The 21,358-nt window shown below is 44.5% G+C and overlaps 1 protein-coding gene across 4 annotated transcripts in view; it reads left to right on the forward strand.

Moving 5' to 3' along the window:
• EMB2820 (Cytidine/deoxycytidylate deaminase family protein) overlaps nucleotides 1-21,002 on the forward strand; it is a 60,102-nt gene extending 39,100 nt beyond the window's left edge. For 3 of the 4 annotated variants that reach the window (XM_086821213.1, XM_086821216.1, XM_086821214.1), the window contains one exon: nucleotides 20,462-21,002. In XM_086821213.1, coding sequence (XP_086677339.1) covers nucleotides 20,462-20,627 — 166 coding nt within the window. In that variant the 3' untranslated portion in view covers nucleotides 20,628-21,002. Of the gene's footprint in view, nucleotides 1-1,832; nucleotides 1,979-20,461 lie in introns of those variants that run through there. The other variant, XM_086821215.1, reaches the window with a different exon arrangement.
• Nucleotides 21,003-21,358: the final 356 nt, after the last annotated feature.

Consider the following 21,358-nt stretch of genomic DNA (forward strand, 5'->3'; position numbering starts at 1 on the left):
GTTCTTTTTGAACTTTTGTTTCAAGGGAATTTAGCTTATATATTAGGAGCAACTTTGTATCTAAAAATATCTCAATTCTGATTTACCTCTCTCTATAATATTTTCTCTCTTTAGATCACAACAAGGGAAAACAATATTTTTTTGCATTTTGAAATAGGGGATGATTACAGGGGATGATTATAGGGGATTGAGGTAAAAACTTATACACCATTCAGGGCTGTTGAGGAATCTTACATTCTCTCCCACTTGAAAACTCTATTTGTTGCCTCACCATCAGCTAAAAACTGAATAACATTCTGTGGGCCAACTTTCTCAATACCTTGGGCCCACTCTTCCACAAGCTGATCTGCAGTTTTTCCCGTCCCAAAAGCATCATGTGAGAAAATGAATTGCATTCTTCCTCGAGAATAAGCAACCATGCCATGAATGGACCTTTTTCGAGTGTCACTCCAATCATCTGCAATAAGCATTCTTTGCCCAACTTTAGCTAGTTGGGCAATGTTGGAACGACAATCCCAGGAAAGGGAAAAGATTTACCAACAAGAATGTGAAGACCAAGATCGCCAAAGGAAACAACGTGAAGAAGAAACAAGGCAAGAAAGGGAACAACATGAAGAAGCAAGGCAAACAAGAAAAGACGACAAAAGAAGTGAAGAAGAGTATTGGAAAGAAATAAAGAAGATTTTCGCGATGATGAGTCACAGTACTCTAGTGGAAGCAAGTGTGGTAAAGATCAAGGAAGAGGACAAAAGTACCATAGTAGAAGACCAAGGACAAAGGGATACCAAAGAGGCACTAGAAACTGTGTCGGATCCGTAGGTCGAGTTCAACCAAGAGGTACAATGTTCGAGCTTGCAGCGCCACAAACAAGTCCAGACTTCATGTGATTTCCTGTGATCATCATAGTCATCGTGGAGGTGACAATTCGCAAGGTTCCCATAATTATCTCCGAATCCATTGACGAGGAGGCAATCCCCTGGACCATTTCAATAAAATATGGGGACCTAGCAACATTGAATGCTACATGATCATGATAAAAGAACCTTGCAACAGCTGCATGTACCCTCTCTTTCTTGCGGGGATCCCAAGCTGCTCCCAAGGTTTGCTGCTTGTCGGAGCTTGCACCCATAGGCTACGAATCCTGGGAAAATGCAAAGCTCCCAAGTCCTCCATACTATTGTCCAAGTGTACATCTTTCCCATGTCTACTGAAGTAAGATGCATCAATTGCCGGTTTGTTTCGTGCACATGCTTTCTCCTCTTCACTTGGGTACTTTGCCAAAAGCTCTCTACACATTTCGAGTGTTGTCCTTAGGCATTTGTTCACTTGTGCTTTTTCATTGTTTACATGGCATAGATGTGCTCTCACACGGTTTGCTCTTCTTGACTTCTCTTTGTTACATTATTGCTTGCATTTCCATCGTGTTGCACCTCCCTTCGATGAATACCGTTCTAGCCTTTCAACCTTGTCCCACCAAGTAGCATTCGAAGCCGATCGCTTTGAGCCCGAGGAAGCCATGATTTTTGCAAATTCGGGCAACAAGTTGAATAGACTTTCAAAGTTATCTATGAGAGAGAGAGCGTGAGAGAAATAAATCCTTTTTTTGTCTACTGTATAATTGGGAGAGAGTCGAGAGTCGAGAGAGAATAATGAGTTTTAAATTTTGCTATTTGCTGCAAACTGTGACATATGTAATTTTTAAAAGACCAAAAGTTTCAAAGTTCAAACTGAGAAAGAGAGAGAGAGAAGAGAGAGAAAAGCTTGCTGCCTTGCCTTGTAAGTTGTCACTGTTGGACTGTCGAAACTTGACACACTCTGTCCATTGTGAACAGCACATGCCTATAGGTTGCAGGCTGGTACACGTGTCACGGGCATAGGGCCGGGGCGACTAGCTGCAGCAGCTAGGCTGGACCAGCTGGTACACACAGGGGCGACAGCAGTACGCACAGGCGACAGGTGAAATGGAAACGCAAAAGTACAGGGCGACGGGCAACAGGAAGGTACGGTACTTTTGGCCTATTTTTTTTTAAAATCACACGTCATCCGTTCCACGTGGGGAAACGGCAGCCCACCGCTTCATTTGTGCGTTCCCCCGTCGATCTTGGCATTCCCCGGCCGTTCCACATGTCGTCCGTTCCCTCGCAACGTTCCGCTCATTCCTTGCATGTTGGCCATAGGGGAACGCGTTCCACCATTCCCGCGGGGGGGGGGGGGGGGGGGGAGGGGGAGGGGGGGGGGGGGGGAACGGTGTTCCCCTGCTACTATGTGTGTGGTACCTTCTGGTGTCCTATGTAGTACGAAAGGGAGACACATTTTATACTGTGGATCCTTGTGATTGTAGGCTCTGTCCATTGTGAACAGCACATGCCTATAGGTTGCAGGCTGGTACACGTGTCACATGCAGAGGGCCGGGGCGACTAGCTGCAGCAACTAGGCTGGACCGGTTGGTACACACGGGGGCGACAGCAGTACGCGCAGGCGATAGGCGAAATGGGAACGCAAAAGTACAGGGCGACGGGCAACGGGAGGTACGGTACTTTTGGCCTATTTTTTAAAAATATCACACGTCATCCGTTCCACGTGGGGGAACAGCAGCCCACCGTTCCATTTGTGTGTTCCCCTGTCGATCTTGGCGTTCCCCGGCCGTTCCACCTGTCGTCCGTTCCCTCGCAACGTTCCGCTCGTTCCTTGCATGTTGGCCATAGGGGAACGCGTTCCACCATTCCCCGCCGCGGGCGCGGCGGGGGGGGGGGGGGGGGAAACGGTGTTCCCCTACTACTGTGTGTGTGGTACCTTCTCGTGTCCTGTGTAGTACGAAAGGGAGACACATATTTTATACTGTGGATCCTTGTGATTGTGGGCTACTTCGTGGATATCAGGGGATGATAAGAGGGTTGTTTGTTAGAATGGAACTGGATATCTAGATTTTGGCCAGCATGTTTATCATGGTTATCAAGATTGACATGGGCAATCCTTCTTACACTTTTCAATTCAAGGATAACTTCGATTACTCTCGATAATTTATCTATAATTTTGCTAGTTACCAACCTCACAACTATCCATGAAGAAATTTCATTAGGGTTGTCGCTTCAATCACAATCCGCGTTTGTCATAGCTGAGTGCTAATGACTAGTTGTGTAGTGACTATTCATAGTTGTTGTTACTTTCCTGTACGATCATTGATCTTCCCTGTTTTGACACTAATGAATAGGGAGTCTTGGTTTTACAATCTGGTCCCCAGGTCTTATCTGTTGTACAAAGCGATAATGGAGCCATATAATGTAGTGCACGGTACTGTTTGAGTTACTTTTTGAGCATCCTTTGATAGAGGTTATGGCTTTACGATGGGGTTTCAATGGGGCTCCAGGTATGCTAGTAATTTTGTGACTCACATGAGTCCAAGCCACGAGGAGCATAAGTCTTGACTATGATCAAGACCGATTCATGTATGTGATTTGATACACTGATGTGATTTCTCTATGGTCACATGAGATAGCTTTACAATTATCCACATGTGGAGGATGGGTCTCTATCTAATTGATTTTCCTTGAGGTGTACTGCTTTTATTGGTATTTGTCTAGTTATTCTGAAGTGTGCAAGTTAAGGTTCAACTCAATAGATATCCCTCTCCGAGATCGGAGAGCCAGGAATGAACCATGTGATGTGGTTGGTTCAATGAGTATACCAAGTGTTGTACGGTAGATGAGGATGATGTCTTTACGACATGGTGACCCTTATCTTATTTCCAAAGATACCTATGGCTCACATGTATGTTTAGCCCAGGTTTACAACAAGTGTTGGATGGTCTTTCAATTCACAGATCAGTACATTTGTTATATGGCTTCTCATGGGACATTCTCTACTTAGCCTTGTCTCTGTGTTTCTGGACGAGAGATGATATAGCTTTGGTATGTGAGAAGACGTTCTTTAATAGAACCTGGTTATCCAAGGATTTTGGATCTACTAGATGGGGCATGTACATTGGGGTGGGCGGATACAAAGGGTGCAAAAGGGGTGAATTTCCTTGGTATGATTGGAAACTTCGTTATGCAGGGATTTACTCTCTCTTACCTGGAGCAATGTTATTCTGTTTTGAGTAATATTTGGGATTTTCTAGGATTCTCCTCCTCTTATTTGGACAATTGTTCATGGGTCCTTTGATTGGAATGGCGAGCTATTAGTGCTCTTCAGAGATTCCCGAGTAGGACTTAGTTGTGGTAGCAGTACTCAGAGATTGGTTAGCCATCTATGCTTGGTGCCAGACCCCAATGAGTACTACGAGCATAGTGTTCGTTGGGATATTGACATAGTTTGTCATTTTTTGAGTGTTAAGCACTTCTGGTAGTCCAAGATTGGAGTACTTAGGAAATGTTGTATTGGCAAATTGATGTGAGGGTCTAACTTGAAAGTGGTCGACATTCAAGTAGGAGTCTTGGTTGTCTCAAGACAAGATCTGTGAAGGAATTGATCACTCTAACATGAATTCATAGGTATATATGGCGTATATCTTGGTGGTATGGGACGTTAGGATATGCTACATACATATAGGATTTTCGGATGCATCCATATTCATGTTTGGGTGTTAGTTGACTGAAGGTGAGAAGCGTTGATTTTGAATCAATTATAGGGAAGAGGGAAAAAAGGATTGGGAACTGCAGATGATTGGAGTGTTGTTCGGATTGATTGCATCTATGATTGGATCTATGGAGAAACTCTTTGTTTCGTGAGTGGCATCTGAGTGGTGTTGGGAAACTAGTTGGGTTACCAATGGATATTGAGACGCGCATATATTCTACAGAGATCCATACATACTCAGAGATTGTATCACTGATGGTATTTCAGTGGATTTCATGGATAGATTTATTCTTCTATGAAGGGTTAGTTTGTGTGCCAGATATTGCTAGCAATTTAAATATTCGGCGGCTGGTGAGTGATGAATTTGTAAAACGTATATGGGGCATATCCTGGTAGCATGGGATGGTAGGGTCTACGTCATGTGCGGTTTACGGGTTTTTGGTGAGGTAGATGTTATAACCTCCGATGTGATCCAGAACTCGTGATTGTTCGATGGTAAAACTATTGTTTTACATGCCTTTGTTCGTGAGGTATGAACTTTTATCCTGTAATGTGGCAAATATACGGTTATTGGATTTATTATCCAAGATTGTGTGCTAGAGTGCTAACTAGTGGGGTTATACTAGTTCAACCCAGTCCTGATAACACTCTGATGTTGTTTGGCATCTGGATTACCTTGACACATTGGTTGGGTAAAACTTGAAGTTTCTAGGTACTTCAAACAGTCAAGATTAACTAGGTTGAATTCCTACTCATTATGATTGTTCTCAGTCTATCAGGCAGTAGAGAGAATATACCATATTTTGGTGGAATGTTGTATGCATTCGGCACCAGGAGACCATATGATTTGGACAAATTTGCCTACGATGATGCTAAGCATAGGACTCCTAGCGACAACTAGGTTATGGTTAGTGTGGGTTTTGACAGCCTAGGTTTCCCTGAGAATTTAGAACTTGAAGGCGTAACTCTAGGGGCAGGTAGCCTTGGAAAAGGGGGGATGTCTTGTAGTCATTGCATGGATTTGCATTTACAGATATTGACTTGCACTAGAGGGTTCTTATCGACGGTGTTCTGGTTTGGACATAGTCTTGATGTCTTATATCAACGTTGTTCTGGTTTGAACACAATCTCAATGTCTCATATCCATAGTTGCAAAAAAACGCGTTTTACTGAAAATTTAAAAAAAAAGTGTACGTTTCAAAACGTCCCAGTTTTTGGGATGCATTTTTTTAGGCGGATTTTTTTCATTAAAAAAATTGCCCTCACGTTTTGTAAAACCCACGCTGCTTGAATTGTGCTACTGCCTTCTTCTCTGACCCCACCTCTTCCGATTTGCTCCTGCCTCTACCCCACACCCTTTGCTCCCTCTTCCCCGCACCCTTTGCTCCCTCTACCCCGCACCCTCTGCTCCCGCCTCTCCCCCATTCTGCTTCCACCTCTGTCCCCCACCCTCTGCTCCCACTTCTGTCCCATCTCCTCCTACTACTCTAAAGTGTCGTCTTGAGTCTCGACATTATGGCTGTTGTATGTGATACAACATCTTGCTACTTCGTAGTTTTTTGAGTTTTTGAGCACTTGTCACTTGCTTGGTCTTGGCCCTTGTCACTTGGACCTTGTAGGTTGGCCCAGACTTCAATTTAATATATCATTTTGATTCGACTTTGATCATGGATGGTGGATTATGTCACCTGTTGTCTCTTAGCTATAGTCTCTACCGTCTTGATTGTTCTTTAGTTATTATTCTTTCGGTTGTTAAAGGTTATAATATACATAAATGGTTAATGTTGAATGGACATTGGTAAATCAATATTAAAGTTAATGTTGAATGGCATTGCCACCACCTGACCCATGGGAGCCTGGGGCCGTGTGAATGTATCATCATTATAATTTAATGAATTATGATAGCCATAGGCTTCAAATTGTCTTGAGTACCTGCAGTAACCAGTAGTAGCTTGCCTGCTGTCTGGATGCTGGTCGCCTGCGCCGCCTGCAACAGATGAGGCGCCTGCTCTCAGCTGAACCCGTCTGAACACAGTCTAGCGTTGCCTGCTCCAAAACTGTCCGTACACTGTACGGTAGTCGTACAGTGTTGTACGGCCTGTACCAGAACCAGCATCCACCTGTGACAGTCGCCTGCTACAGCAGATATACTCGCAGCCAACTGTGCGCAGCTAGTTCCAGAAGAGAGTACTTGCAGCAGCCTGTCCGTACAGGGCTGTACGGCTGGTTTGCACAAAGAAAAACAGCAACCAGAAAACCTATAGCAGCCGACGTGCTCTTCTCCTCTTGCTTTCCACGCTTCCCAACAAGGGCACGTTTGTTCCACGATTCTTTTTCCCAAAAAGAAGAGAGAGAGAGAGGAGAGAGAAACACACACTCCAAAAGTGGAGTTGCCCCCTCTCCATAATAATCCTAGGGCCCCCCACTTTAATTGTTATTAAAGTTCCCTAGTGGCCACTAAGGCCTAGGGGCAACTTTAATAAAACATTAAAATACTAATGTTCTAGTTCCCCCCTTCATACCTAGGGATGTCCACACATCTTTAACTCTGTCCGGGCACCCCCCATGTGAATCATTCAATATTCTGACTCAGCAACCACCATGCCCACACTTGTGCTATTCCATTTTCACAGGGCCATGACATACCCCCCTTTTGAAAAATGGCAAGCGTCCTCGATTGCATTTTGGTAATACAGCAAAATATCCAAAGTGAAATATACAATATGGCAAGATCAGCGTCCCAATCTCTCTAAGCCATGCACATGTATCAACATCATTCACTGCAAAACAATGGCGTAGTAATAGTCCAAGTTGTATACCACTGTGAACCATACATATCCACAAAATCCCATGTGACTAGTACACATATATCATAGAAGTCCCATAAACAGATGTACTGTCAGCTTCGGTACCTTCGGGTGAGATAAAAACTGCACCAAGCGACCTCTAGATGTCATCTGAGCCTGTCTTTATCAAGGGAGTGGAGGTGCTACCTCCCTCTTGAGCATCAGGTAATGCTCTAGACCCATGCTCTGCTGAACCTGAATGATCCACAACAAGAGTTGGCTCTAACTCAAAGGCATCGAGTGTGAGTGTGAGAGACGGTGTGGAGCACACGAAGAAACAGAACAAAACGTGTGGAGGCAAGGAGCAAAACGATGGAGCTCAAATAATGAAGATAAGATTGTTACAAAACTTAGGGCATATAATAGCCCTAACTGGTGCCCGTTTCACATAACGGTAAGTTGGGCGCCTTATTGGGCGCGGGGAAAAAACCTCACTTAAAGTGAGTAAAAAGTGCCCGGCCGGTCCTAATACATTGGCCACTGCCCATAATAATGTCAGGACATTATTTCTAACACCCCCCTGCAGTGCCAATGTGGGTACAAGGCATGATGTCAATCACCAAAAGGAAGTAAGCCTAAAGCTTTGCGGAAAGCTTCAAACTTTTCTCGAGGTAAAGCTTTGGTGAAAATGTCTACGACATTGTCATGTGTTGGACAATAGATCATGCTGATCTCCCCTGCATGAAGTCTTTCTCTGACATAATGATAATGTATCTCTATGTGTTTCGTTCGTGCATGAAACACAGGATTCCGTGCTACTGCAATAGCACTCTGACTGTCAGTGAGAATCGGAGTAGGCTCCTCCAATAAAGGATGAAGATCTGCCAAGAGTCTGCGTAGCCAAACACATTCCACTGTCGTTGTGAAAGCTGCCCTGTACTCAGCCTCACAAGACGAGGTAGCTACTGTAGATTGTTTCTTGCTCAACCATGAAATGCATGAGTGTCCCAAAAAGAAACAATTACCACTGGTAGACTGCCTTGTGTCGAAGTCACCAGCCCAATCTGAATCACTGTATGCATGTAAATGCAAGTCACCCCCCCTGGGAAACATCAAGCCATAAGACTTGGTGCCTTGCAAGTAACGAAACACACGCTTTACAGCTTGCCAATGAAGCATCCGTGGGCTGTGCATATATCTGCTCACCTTGGATACTGCATACTGAATATCCGGTCTGGTGTTGCACAAGTAAATCAGGCACCCAACAGCCTGACAATAGAGAATAGCATCAAAAGATTCACTGCCATCATGTACTGTAAGTTTCAGCCCTGGTTCCATAGGAGTGGAAATAGGCTTACAATCTTGAAATTTGAATCTTTCCAACAGTCTCTGTACATACTTCGACTGTAACATAAAGATACCCTTCTCACTTTGTATGAACTGTATGCCCAAGTAATAGTGCAACATACCCATATCTGACATCTCAAAAGCAGATTTGAGTTCGGACTTAAAATCTGAAATTTTATCCGCATCAGTACCTGTGAGCAGCATATCATCTACATAAAGAATGATTATCAAAATATCCCCCCCATCTCTCTTGATGTAGAGGGTGCTTTCAGTTGGACTGTTGGTGAACCCCTGGCTAGTCAAAAATGCGTCAATCTTTGCATACCAGGCGCGCGGTGCTTGTTTTAAGCCATACAAAGCTTTTCTCAACTTGCACACCTTGTGCTCTTCACCAGACATAGCAAAACCAAGAGGTTGTATCACATAAACCTCTTCCTCAAGATCACCATTTAAAAAGGCTGTTTTTATGTCCAACTGATGTACAAACCAGCCATAATGTGCAGCCATAGCAACAACAACACGGATGGTGGTCATCCGAGAAGTGGGGGCAAAAGTTTCTTCATAATCTATGCCCTTTTTCTGAGCATAGCCCTTAGCAACCAGCCTTGCTTTGTACCTGTCAATGGTACCATCTGGTTTGCGTTTAACCTTATAAACCCACTTTGTACCAATTGCCTTCTTGCCAGGAGGCAAATCCACCAAATCCCATGTATGATTCTTAACAATAGAATCCAATTCAGCTTGCATGGCCTGCATCCAATGCTGATTTTCACTTGCATCTTCAAAACTCTCAGGTTCCTCTTCATCCATAATAGAACTCACCCAAGCTGACTCTGAAAAATGAGAGCTTTCAGCCTCACGTGTACTCCTACGTGTCCTACCTGGTAATGGAGCAGCAAGTCTACTCTCTTGAAGAGTCTGTATAGCCCAACGAGGAATGGTTCTAGCTTCTTGCAAAGCTGTCCTCTCTTGTACAACAATATCCTCTTCTGCTTGCTGTATGTTAGGCTCAGCCTGGGGCTGATTTAAAGCATCAAACACACGAGGTGGTGGCTGCAAATTCTGAAATTCAGCCGGTATATCAGCTGTGGTTCCTATGCCAATGGGTATCAACCCTTCAAATACATCAAAAGACTCCTGAGGTTGCTGAAATTTAAATTCAGCAATGGGTTGTGCTGAATTCTCTGCAAAAACAACATCTCTGCTCACAAAAATCCTGCGTGTGACAGGATTATAGAGACGGTACCCTTTACTTTGACTGCTGTAGCCAACAAATATGCACTTTATGGCTTTATCATCAAGCTTCCCACGAAGCTCCTGTGGTACATGTGCATAAGCCAAGCAACCAAACACACGAAAATAATCAACACTAGGTTTCCGATCAAACCAAGCTTCATAGGGTGTAACAGATCTGAGTGCCTTTGTAGGGCACCTGTTCAACACATGAGTGGCACACATAAGAGCTTCCACCCAAAACTTATGTGGCAATCCCTTTGCTTTCAGCATACACCTGGCCATCTCCATGAGTGACCTATTCTTTCGTTCGGCCACACCATTCTGCTGAGGTGTATATGGTGTAGTACACTGGTGTACTATGCCCTTTTCTAAACAAAAAGCATCAAATACTTTAGATAAGTATTCCCCCCCTCTGTCAGTTCTGAGAGTCTGCACTTTTTGTCCTGTTGCATTTTCAACCATGTTGACATAATGTCGGAAATGCATAAAGACATCAGATTTGTTCTTCAAAGCATACACCCAGGCATATCTGGAAAAGTCATCAATAAAAGTAACAAAATACCAATGACCTCCCAAGGATTGTGTCCTCATTGGACCACATACATCACTGTGAATGAGCTGCAATTTGCGGACAGCTCTAACAACTCTATCCTTTTTGAAAGCCTGACGATGCATCTTTCCCAAAATACATCCCTCACACACATGTCTAGGAGGAGTCTCTAAATTAGGTAGAGCATCTACCATTTTCAGCTTCTGAAGTGTCATGAGACTGCCATAATTTACATGCCCAAACCTGGCATGCCATAACTCTGCATCCTGCATAGCAGATGTAAAGGTAGAAACAACACATGCACTATGCCTCTCATAAGGATCAAGACGGTACAAACCGCGACATAAGGTCCCTGTAGCAACCAAAGCAAAGTCACTTTCCCTGTCACGGACCATACATTTAGTATCCTCAAAGGAAACAACCAGCCCTCTCTTTGCAAAAGAAGACACTGAGAGAAGATTCTTCTTTATCCCAGGCACATACAATACATCCTGAAGGAGAAATTCTGAGCCATTAATGGCTGTAAGCATAACATCCCCTGTGCCCTGAACTGGATAAGAAGCATTATTTGCACACGTAACCTTTCTGCCACATGAAGAAGGTACCATCTTGCCAAACAAATCCTTTCTGGACGTGATGTGCCTTGAGGCACCACTGTCAAAGAACCATACATCACCACTTTCACTCACACTGAGTGAATGAACCTCATTTGAGGGATCATAGCTGCAAGTAAAGAAGCACCAATCCTCTCTTTCTTCTTTTCCTTGGCTATCCTCTTAGGACATTCATGAATATAGTGACCTGTTTTCTTGCAGTAATGGCACTTACCCTTCTTTTTAGGTTTCTGTGCATCATCCTTCTCTTTACTAGATGGCTGTCCTGATTCTGACTTAGGCTTATATGCACCAGATTTTCCTTTGCCCTTGTTCTTGGCAAAGAGTGCTTGCTCACCACTTCTTTGCATGACATTTTTCCGAGTCTGCTCTTCCTGCAGCAAAAGTCCAACCAAATCCTGAAAGGATAGAGGGACTGGATTACCCCTCATGGACAAGTGAAGAGATGTATGAAAACCCAAATAAGAGCTCGGTAAAGAGTTAAGTGTAGTGGTGACCATCTCAGCATCAGAAATGATTTCATCAATATTCAAGAGCTGTTCTCTCAAATCCTGAATCTTCGTAAGATGATCCTGCATAGAATCACCCTCATCCATGCACAAGTGTGATAGTTCCCGCTTCAAAAAGGCAACTCTAGCCTCATTGCGAGCCTGATACATGTGCTCCAAAGTATCCCATGCAGCCTGAGATGTCCTGCATGAACGGATATGCGGAATAATGGACCTCTTAACTGAAAGTGCAATCAAAGAGAGTGCCTGAGCATCCCTGGAATCCCACCTAGTTTGTTCCTGTGTAGGTGCCTGAGGAGCTGGTGGTACAACCTGCTGCCTGCCATGTTGTGGAGGGGTAGCTGGGGCCACATGCATAGGCCTTGCCTCAGCTCCACTTACATAATTCCACAAATTCTTTGCAACTAGCAGATTCCTGATCATAAAGCTCCACAGGGAATAGTTGGTTCCATCCAACTTATCTTCCTGGGCTAAAAACCCAAACACATCAGCGGTGTTCTGTGCCATGAGAGCAAACTGTAACCTGCAAAAGAGACTGACTGCACAAGAGTCCACAAATATTGCTCGAGACTGTCTGTTTCACACAGATAGACAGCACAGCAACAAAAGCCCCAAATTTCTGGTGGCTCAAATTTCTCTGATTCCCACAAAAAACCTGTGGGAGCTGTCACAGATTGTGCAGCAACACAAAAACAGCAAAAGCCCCAAATTTCTGACTTGATTTGCTGACAAAATTCACAGTTAAGCTCCAAAATTCAGCAGGTAGACTCACCCGAGTTGCTGCTGCAGATTGCTGAGGTAAGAACTGATGCAGAAGACGGTACAGAAGGCTGTACGGACAGCAAACAGCAACCAGCAGGTGCTGTACAGAACTGTACGGATAGAAAACAGCAGATAGGGCTGTACGACTGCTGTACGGCTGCTGTACTATCAGAAAACAGCACCAAAACTGGTCGTACAGACCTGTACGAACAGAAAAACAGCAACCAGCAGCCACACGTGCTGCACAGATGCTGTACGGCCTGTAGAAAAACGACCAGCACTGCTTTTTGCACCAGAACAGTGCCCGAGACACACAGAAAGCAGTCGCCCAGGTCTGTAGAAGGAGGGCGACGTGTTTTTCAGCACCAGAAGCAGGCGACCAGCACAATAGACCTGTTTCTTCGCGACGAAAGTGCTTCACCAGCAGTAGGGAAGGCAGGAGCAGAAACAACAACCTGCTCTGATACCAATTGTGAGTGTGAGAGACGGTGTGGAGCACACGAAGAAACAGAACAAAACGTGTGGAGGCAAGGAGCAAAACGATGGAGCTCAAATAATGAAGATAAGATTGTTACAAAACTTAGGGCATATAATAGCCCTAACTGGTGCCCGTTTCACATAACGGTAAGTTGGGCGCCTTATTGGGCGCGGGGAAAAAACCTCACTTAAAGTGAGTAAAAAGTGCCCGGCCGGTCCTAATACATTGGCCACTGCCCATAATAATGTCAGGACATTATTTCTAACATCGAGATAAAGCTGCAAAACCTGAGGTGAATTTGTTAAGTCACCTTCCTCCATCCACTTCGCATCCATCGGTGAATAGTTCTTGAACTTCACCCAAGATAGCGACGGGAAACTTTACCTCGTATCTTCCCTTCTTTATGTGTCAATATCTGCTCTGGAATCAGAACCTCATCAAGTTCCTCAACTTCCGGCTGAGCCTCATCTGATACATCCTCAGGCACATCCCCACGGAAAGGTCTAAGAAGACTCACGTGAAAAGCATTGTGAATCCTCTAGTGATCTGGTAGCTTCAAGCGATAGGCTACCTCACCAATCTTTTCCAATACCTGAAAAGGCCCATAATAACGCATGCTCAATTTAGGGAATAAGCGCTCTTTACCCTTCATCTTCTTGAGTCTAGCCTTTTCAAAGTGCACAAGAACCCAATCACCCAATGCAAACTGTAAATCACGTCTGTGACGGACTGCGGCTTTCTTTTGCTTCTGCTGAGTTTTCTGGAGTGCCAACTTAACCCTCCGATAAGCTTCATCCAAACTTTCCACATACTGATCAGCCTCAAAGATCTTATCCTTTGTATGCAAAATGGGTGGTACCTTCTTTCCTCCTTCCACAATCTCAAAAGGCGCCTTGCTTGTCGAGGTATGTACAGTGTTGTTATATGCAAACTCCACCAAAGGAAGATATTTTTCCCATTGTTGCTTGTGCTCTGACACATAACACTTGAGAAGATCCAACACTGTAGAGTTAGCCTCTTCTGACTGACCATCTGTGTGTGGATGAAATGACGATAAAAACTTGAGAGTTGTACCCATGTTGTCAAACAACCCTCTCTAGAACAAACTCGTCATCCGTGGATCACGGTCACTAATGATAGACGTAGGCAAGCCATGATACTTGAAGATGTTCGCCATGAACAACTTCACCATATGATCCACTTTGATTGTCTTACGCACGGGAATACATTGTGCCTGCTTACTGAACCTGCATATGATAGTCCAGATGCCATCATTTCCCGTTTGTGTCCATAGAAGATCAAATATAAAATCCATGGCAATGCTCTCCCAAGGTCTATCTGGAATAGGTAAAGGCTGTAATAACCCTGGTGTCTTCTGACGGTCAAACTTTACCTTCTGACATACGATGCATTGCCTCACAAAGGCATCAACATCTCTTCTCAAGGTTGGCCAATAAAAGAAAGTCTCCACTGCTTTGACCGTGGCGTCAATACTCCTATGACCTGCATACGGTGGAGCATGACTTTCAATCCTAACCTTGAGTCGCAATGGCCTGGTAACACACAGTCTGCCATGCATCAATAAAAACCATCTCTGAGAGTATAGTGCTCATGCCGGTGACCCTCAGACATCTGATCATACAACCTTTCAAAGTCCTCATCATGGGCATACTGCTCTTTCATTTCATCAAGCTCATGATGATAAGCAAAGGTTTCACATGGATGAATGTAAGCCCATTTCTACTCCGGTAGAACCAGGTGTACGGCTTACTATGCATGATATTGGAGAGCCTTTTGAGGCCGGCATTTACAGCTAGGCAGTGGGATGCCTCATTTACTTGTGTAACACAAGGCCAGACATATCTTTTGGGGTGTCTTTGTTGAGCAAATTCATGCACAGCCCAGGCACAAAGCATTGGCAAGCAGTCAAACGCATTTTTCGTTATCTAAAGGGTACCCTGGATCTTGGTTTGTTCTATCCCAGGGGGGGCAGCTTGCAGCTTTATGCATACAGTGATTCAGATTGGGTTGGTGATTATGATACCAGGCAATCCACCAGTGGGAATTGTTTTTTTCTTGGCAGCTCATGCATATCTTGGTTGAGTAAAAAGCAACCCACTATTGCTACATCTACTTGTGAGGCTGAGTACTGTGTGGGAGAAGGAAGAATTAGGGTTAGGTTAGAGTATTCATGTGGGAGACATACTCAGGGAAGAACAAGGGAGAGAGAGAGAGAGAGTTGTGGGGATAAGTCAACTCATAATGATATGAGTGTGTGACTCCCCTATCACACATGTATATTGCACTAGTATACATAGTGCACTTAGTACATTAAAAGTACTAAGTGTACTATGTACTATAACTTATGGGCTTGTACACACTATAAGGGTGGGCATTATGCCTTTACGCCAACAAGCTCCCACTTAAAGGCAAAGTGCCCTTAAGTAAAGGAAAAGAAAAAAAATCAGCATGTACATGATAATATACAAGGCCATATCAAGGCTGAAACTGGCCTCATCCAATGCCCATCAAGTGTCTGCAATGAGCCAAACGCTCCGGAGGCAAACTCTTTGTCAACAGATCAGCCGGGTTGTCATCTGTATGAATCTTAACAAGCTGAATTTGCTTGTTCTCTATCACCTCTATGATGAAGTGATACTTCACATCCACATGCTTCGTCTTTGCATGAAAAACAGGGTTCTTTGCCAACTGAATGGCACTCTGACTGTCACAATGCAACAATGGAATATCCCCTGTATAGCCCAAATCAACCACTAACCGAGATAGCCATAATGCCTCCTTGCAAGCCTCTGTGGCTGCAATATACTCGGCCTCTGTAGTAGATAAGGCTGTGCACTTCTGCATCCTGGATATCCATGACACAGCACCTCCTGTGAATGTAAACACATAACCGGTAGTAGACTTCCGGTTATCTGGATGACTGGCATAATCCGAATCCGTGTAACCATGCACTAATGCATCCTGTTTGCCAAAGCAAATGCACATATCCTGTGTGCCCTTCAGGTATCTCATGACACCTTTCACTGCTTCCCAATGCTTCTTGCCAGGGTTGGCCATGTATCTAGAAACCACTCCCACTGCAAACGCAATGTCCGGCCTAGTAGCAACCATGGCATACATGAGACTGCCACAAGCTGAAGCATACGGAATCTTGGCCATATCAGCCCTGTCTCTATCTGACTGTGGGCTGTCCATAGCACTGAGTTTCACATATGGAGGCAAAGGAGTACTAGTGAAGGATTATCACCAGTCCCCACAAAAGGTGAATATCAGCATGGAACTGAGCCGGTAGTTTGACTATCCACCCCTATCCACACCCTCTACCATGTCCCTTTAAACCTCCATATCAGCTATTGACCCGCGAGGATAGTCTTCCTCATGGTTGTCACACCAAAATGGAGCCGTTCCGCCATGGGTAAGAGAGAAAAATTGGAGAATGAAGGCTGCTATCACAAGATAACCTATTTGACTGACTCTGGCATTTCGCATTTAAATAGAGAAACCGATGCGTTCACGGGAGAAAAGATGAGAGAATCCTTCAAAAAAATGTGGCCCCCAAATTTGCATCAGCCCCATGTGGCTGCTTTTTTTTCTACTGCCCACTTTGCTGAGACTCACGTGTACCTCCTCCTGTCATCGCCATTTGTGCGTGTAGCTGCACAAGGTCTGCTGGCCGGCTGGGCTGTCCACGTGGCACCCTGTTCGGCAGCTGTACCAGCCTGTATGGCCTATACATATCTATGTCCAGCCCTGGCCATGCATCCACAGCCACCTTGCTTGGCACCTCATGCATTCCACGCATGTATTCCCATCGGCAACTCCCAAGCACATGACCCACAACTACAAAAGCGCACTACATACAGCCCATGCATAAAACGTGCCCGACCTGTTGCTACAACACTTAAACAAGAAGAAAACGTGCTCTAGTTAGTTTTTTTGCGTTTAAGGTTTCCTCATACACACATGCATACTACACTCTCTCTCTTTCTCTCTCTCCCTCTCTTACTATGAGATACGGGGGAGATTCCACTGCCTCTTCCGAGAGGGATTCGGACCACTCACACGGGTGATATAGTTTTGAGGATCAGAGGTGCTTGGGCATGTACTTGATGGAGTTCAGATGACATAGGGTTTTAGTGTTGAGGCAGCATGTTGAGAGACAGCCCCGGCTCCGACAGGACACCTCACATAGAGCCATCACAGATTTCTTTGTGGTACACATTGGAATCCATTGCCCATGATAGTTCCTCTACTACGACATTAAAGCCCACCACCCATACCCACGCTCCAAAGGAGTTCTTAGTGAGAGAGCTCGATCCATTCTGCGAGCCAGATGTCCTCAACCTAGAGTATCAGGACCCTCCACCACATAGAGACAGATTCGTGAGGTTCTCCGCCGACATGACACACTCCCATCACAGAGGCCTGACATTCACTCCACCATCAAATCGGTTCTGGCTGAGGCGGGTATCGTCATTAGCGGATCACAACATATCTCACTCTACACAGGATCATCTGTTGATCACATGTACTGTCAGATGTTTTCATTTACTTTTTCTTTTAGTTTCCATGGCTCACTCAGTATATCCATGGTACCATTGTATTACTTTTGGTCTCATAGGCCCTTGGGGTCTTCCATAGATGTTAATATAACTTTCTTTCTTTCTCTCACCTAGAATCCACAAGGTTCCATCATGCAAGCAACCATGAAAAAACACTTACTTCTTCCTTGCAAATCAAACATAGATATGGCGACCGAGAGAAATATCCGAGTCCAACGCAAACTTGAAAAGGAATAGAAAGACACGCTCTTGCTTCTGCATATAGGATTTCTGTGATACCAACCGGAAGATCCACAAGGATCTCCCTAAACACAAACAACGAGATTAGTACCAAGTAGAAGGGGTGCAGGCTAGCTCACTACCCAACTGTAGATTCCATCCGGAATCGCCCTTGAGCTGGAGGCTAGGGCTCCAATCCCAAGAATCATGCCAGGCAGCGTTGGTATACCACCAACGCCTGGCTACTGAGGCCTTCAACATGACCATCCATGATTTGTCGAATCCAATCATGTTCTCGACAGTAATCCTGGTCCATCACAAACCACAGAGTGAATAATTATGTGTGAACAATAATAACCCAAGTCTCACTTATATAGTGGTTACTAGTGTTATAAATAATTGTCCGGTCATAAATAGCTAGTATACTTGGTATTATTAACCATGACCCTTAGCTGCTTGTGCCAGCTTGCTTTCCGTGATCCTAGGGCTCCCCTTACCTTGTCGGATCAGGTCACTAATCCCGAGGATTAGAATTAGGTATGCAACACTCCCTGTGATCCCGTGGGGCATATCGTGAAGAATCCGAGATGAAATAGCATACTGCCACATAGATGCATCTCGAGGTTGTAAATATCTCCATGAGAAATACTCGTTCTTGAAAAAAACTAGAAAAGAAACTAGCTACCTATGTTGGAACATGTGTCAATGAATACAATATATGTAGCCATGTGGCTGATAAGATGCTAGTGCATATAATGGGGTCATCCAATGATAGCATCCTTCTCCACAATAGAGCGTAAGGAGGTGAGCTCCCTATTGTGATGGGCCTCTCCATGTCATCGAAGGATATCTTGGATTTGTAGCTGGCGAGTGGAGAGCTGAGGCCCTTGGGGACAAGGACGTCTGGCTTTTAGAGGGGATCACTCTCTATTGAGAAATGTGGGTTCGGATTGTGTGGAGAGAACAAGGGGACCATTTGGATTGGGAAAAGGGTTACCTGGCCAAGTATCTTGAAGATTTTTGGGAGTACTGGGAGTGTCCTAGTTAAGGGGGTTGGTTTATTTTTGAAGAGGAACTCTTGTGATAAATTCACTGATAATTACTTTTGTTCGATATGTCGTCATATCTCATGTGTACTTGGAAATCTTGCCATTGAAGCCCTCAATGCTTGTACTGGCAAGAACTCCATGTTCATACAAAATTATCAAGGGGGGTGGGCCCATTCCAACCCCCCTTGAAGCCCTCAATGCTTGTACTGGCAAGAATTCCATGTTAATACAAAATTATCAAGGGGGGTGGGCCCATTCCAACCCTAGTGTTTCCTACTTTCATTTTCAGTTTTTGTGATTTTGTGGTTTAATCATTTTGTTTCCAAGAAAAGATCCTTCATTAGTCACAAAAGAAAAACATTTGCAAACGAGGACTACTCAAATGCGGTGTGAGATAAAAATAAGAGCAGGACCTCTCTCCGGAGTCCGGTTAGTTGCTCTCAAAGGGAATCTACGTGGTGGGGGGGAGGGAGGGAACGCACGGGGGTCTGGAATGCCATGATGGGTGCTCCAAGCCACCCATAGTGAGGAAAGGGCCTTGGGTTCTTCTGTGGAGAAAGGCTGCACGCTTTTGCTGCATCCTGTCAGAATCGCCAGTGAGGTGCTCCCCTCTCCCTTGATGATGGCTGTCCATGTGTGTCAAATAGTCTCCCTGAGGGGAACAGTTAGCCTTGTGGCATCTGGCACGCCAAATGTGCCAGGAAGAAATGCTAATGATGAGCCCCCAGCACTGGCATACCCAAGTCTCTCAGGTCCACTGGGATGCTGGTACGGGTGGGGCTGGGATGGCTGTGATCCATGAGTGTGAGCTGGAGGGCCAAGCTAGTGCCATCCTCATAGTGCACCTCTCCAGCCTCAGTCACCCAGGCCAGTGCCCCCCCGTGTGAGGAAACGGAGGGTTTTGGCCTTGGAAGTGAATTGACAGAAGATCTGCTGCCAATCTGCTGTGCCTGTGGACAGTTCCAAAGGCAGTGTCTCTGCCCTCAGATAATCCACAGAACTCGATCTGCGTCTTATGTGGATGAGCCTACTAGACAAAGGCCAATGGGACCTTCTGTAATACAATACCAAATAATGCACTCGACTCCAGAAGAGATCTACCAGGACTGGAAATCTGTCCAGTGTTATCTGAGATTCTCTGCATCCGGAGCTCTATTGGGTCGATTTCTTAGAGGACTGTGGAAGTCATATGCACCCATCTAGTAGACTTCCGAGGATTGGAGTTCCTAGGAGAATATCTCCTGATTGGGAAAACTCCACTATGTCTGCAATGAAAGAAAAGAGAGAGATCTATTAATGTCTACTTAGGATATTAATAAATCTACCTAAGACGCAAAGGATCTGAGATTTATTTATTAATGTCTACTTAAGACCCGAAGTGCCTCAGACAAAAAGGTGTTACAAAAGTTCCATGTGTGAACTAAAGATCATAAACATGGAAGACTCGAATGTCAGGCTGTGGCTGGTTGGTCAATCCTCATTCTCTTGTGAGCTGTGCTGGTTGGTCTTGTCAGAAATGGGGTGCTTTCGAGACAAAAAGACGTTTGGTGAGGGAGAAAACAAGGTGACAGGTTATTTTGATTTTTATTGTGGAATGCTGTTTGGCCCTAATTTTAGGTCAGTCTCCTCTTATCTCCCAACTGGAGATAGAATTAGGCACTAACTAAGGCATGCCTAGCATGCAACGTTGTGTACTTGAAGCTTTTTGTTCCACAAATCTAACTGTTAGCATTCGTTGCTTCACATTTTGAAGGTGTGCCATGGCACTGCTACATCAAAGAGTACGCAGAGTCTTTTATGGCATTTCAAATCCTAGAGTTGGAGCTTTGGGTGGTTCACACAAACTGCATGGGAGGCCGGGGCTAAATCATCATTACCTGGTTTTCCAGGTCGCTCTGAGTGAGGGAGATTTACTGTAAACTAATCTCTCATCTTTAAAACTCATTATTCTTAGTATCATTCCTTTTTTGGGAGTACGTTTTTTCTTCTGCCAACAATATTATGCGACACATGATGTCTTAGCAGGCATGTTAATGGACAGATCATTGCCATCACAAAGAAGATTGAATATGCAAATTTGTTGTAATGCTTCTTAGTAACATGATGATGAATAAACTCTGGTATTTTATTTGAGTCAAATCATGTAGCTGATCTAAACTAAATCGGATCAACTACTAACGATGGTTTGTTTTACTCCACTACCTATCAATCTAGCCAGAAAGAAAGACATTTTAGCCTCACAATTGCTTTGTACATTAGATATCTTTGGATATATTTCTACATAATGGAAGTAAGATGATGCAGATTACTTTCATCACAACAAAGTAGTTGGCTTCGCAGTTGTTACACGTTTCATTTCTGAGGATGTCGATTTATAGGATTTAAAGTATCTCCTCAGCTAGAAGATTTGTTGGCTGATTTCCTTGTGTAGATCTTGACATGGGGAGGGAATATGTATATGGGGGATGACACTCTCTCTCTCTCTCTCTCTCTCTCTCTCATGTGTGCATGCACTCATTGTAGCTTGCACGTGTGCATGCTACAACTAGAAGATTTGTTGGCTGATTTCCTTGTGTAGATCTTGACATGGGGAGGGAATATGTATAGGGGGGATGACTCCCTCTCTCTCTCTCTCTCTCTCTCTCTCTCT

The sequence above is a fragment of the Cibotium barometz genome, chromosome 27 (assembly GCF_041138505.1).
Source record: "Cibotium barometz isolate CiBa-2024 chromosome 27, ASM4113850v1, whole genome shotgun sequence".
NCBI classification, from domain to species: Eukaryota; Viridiplantae; Streptophyta; class Polypodiopsida; order Cyatheales; family Cibotiaceae; genus Cibotium; species Cibotium barometz.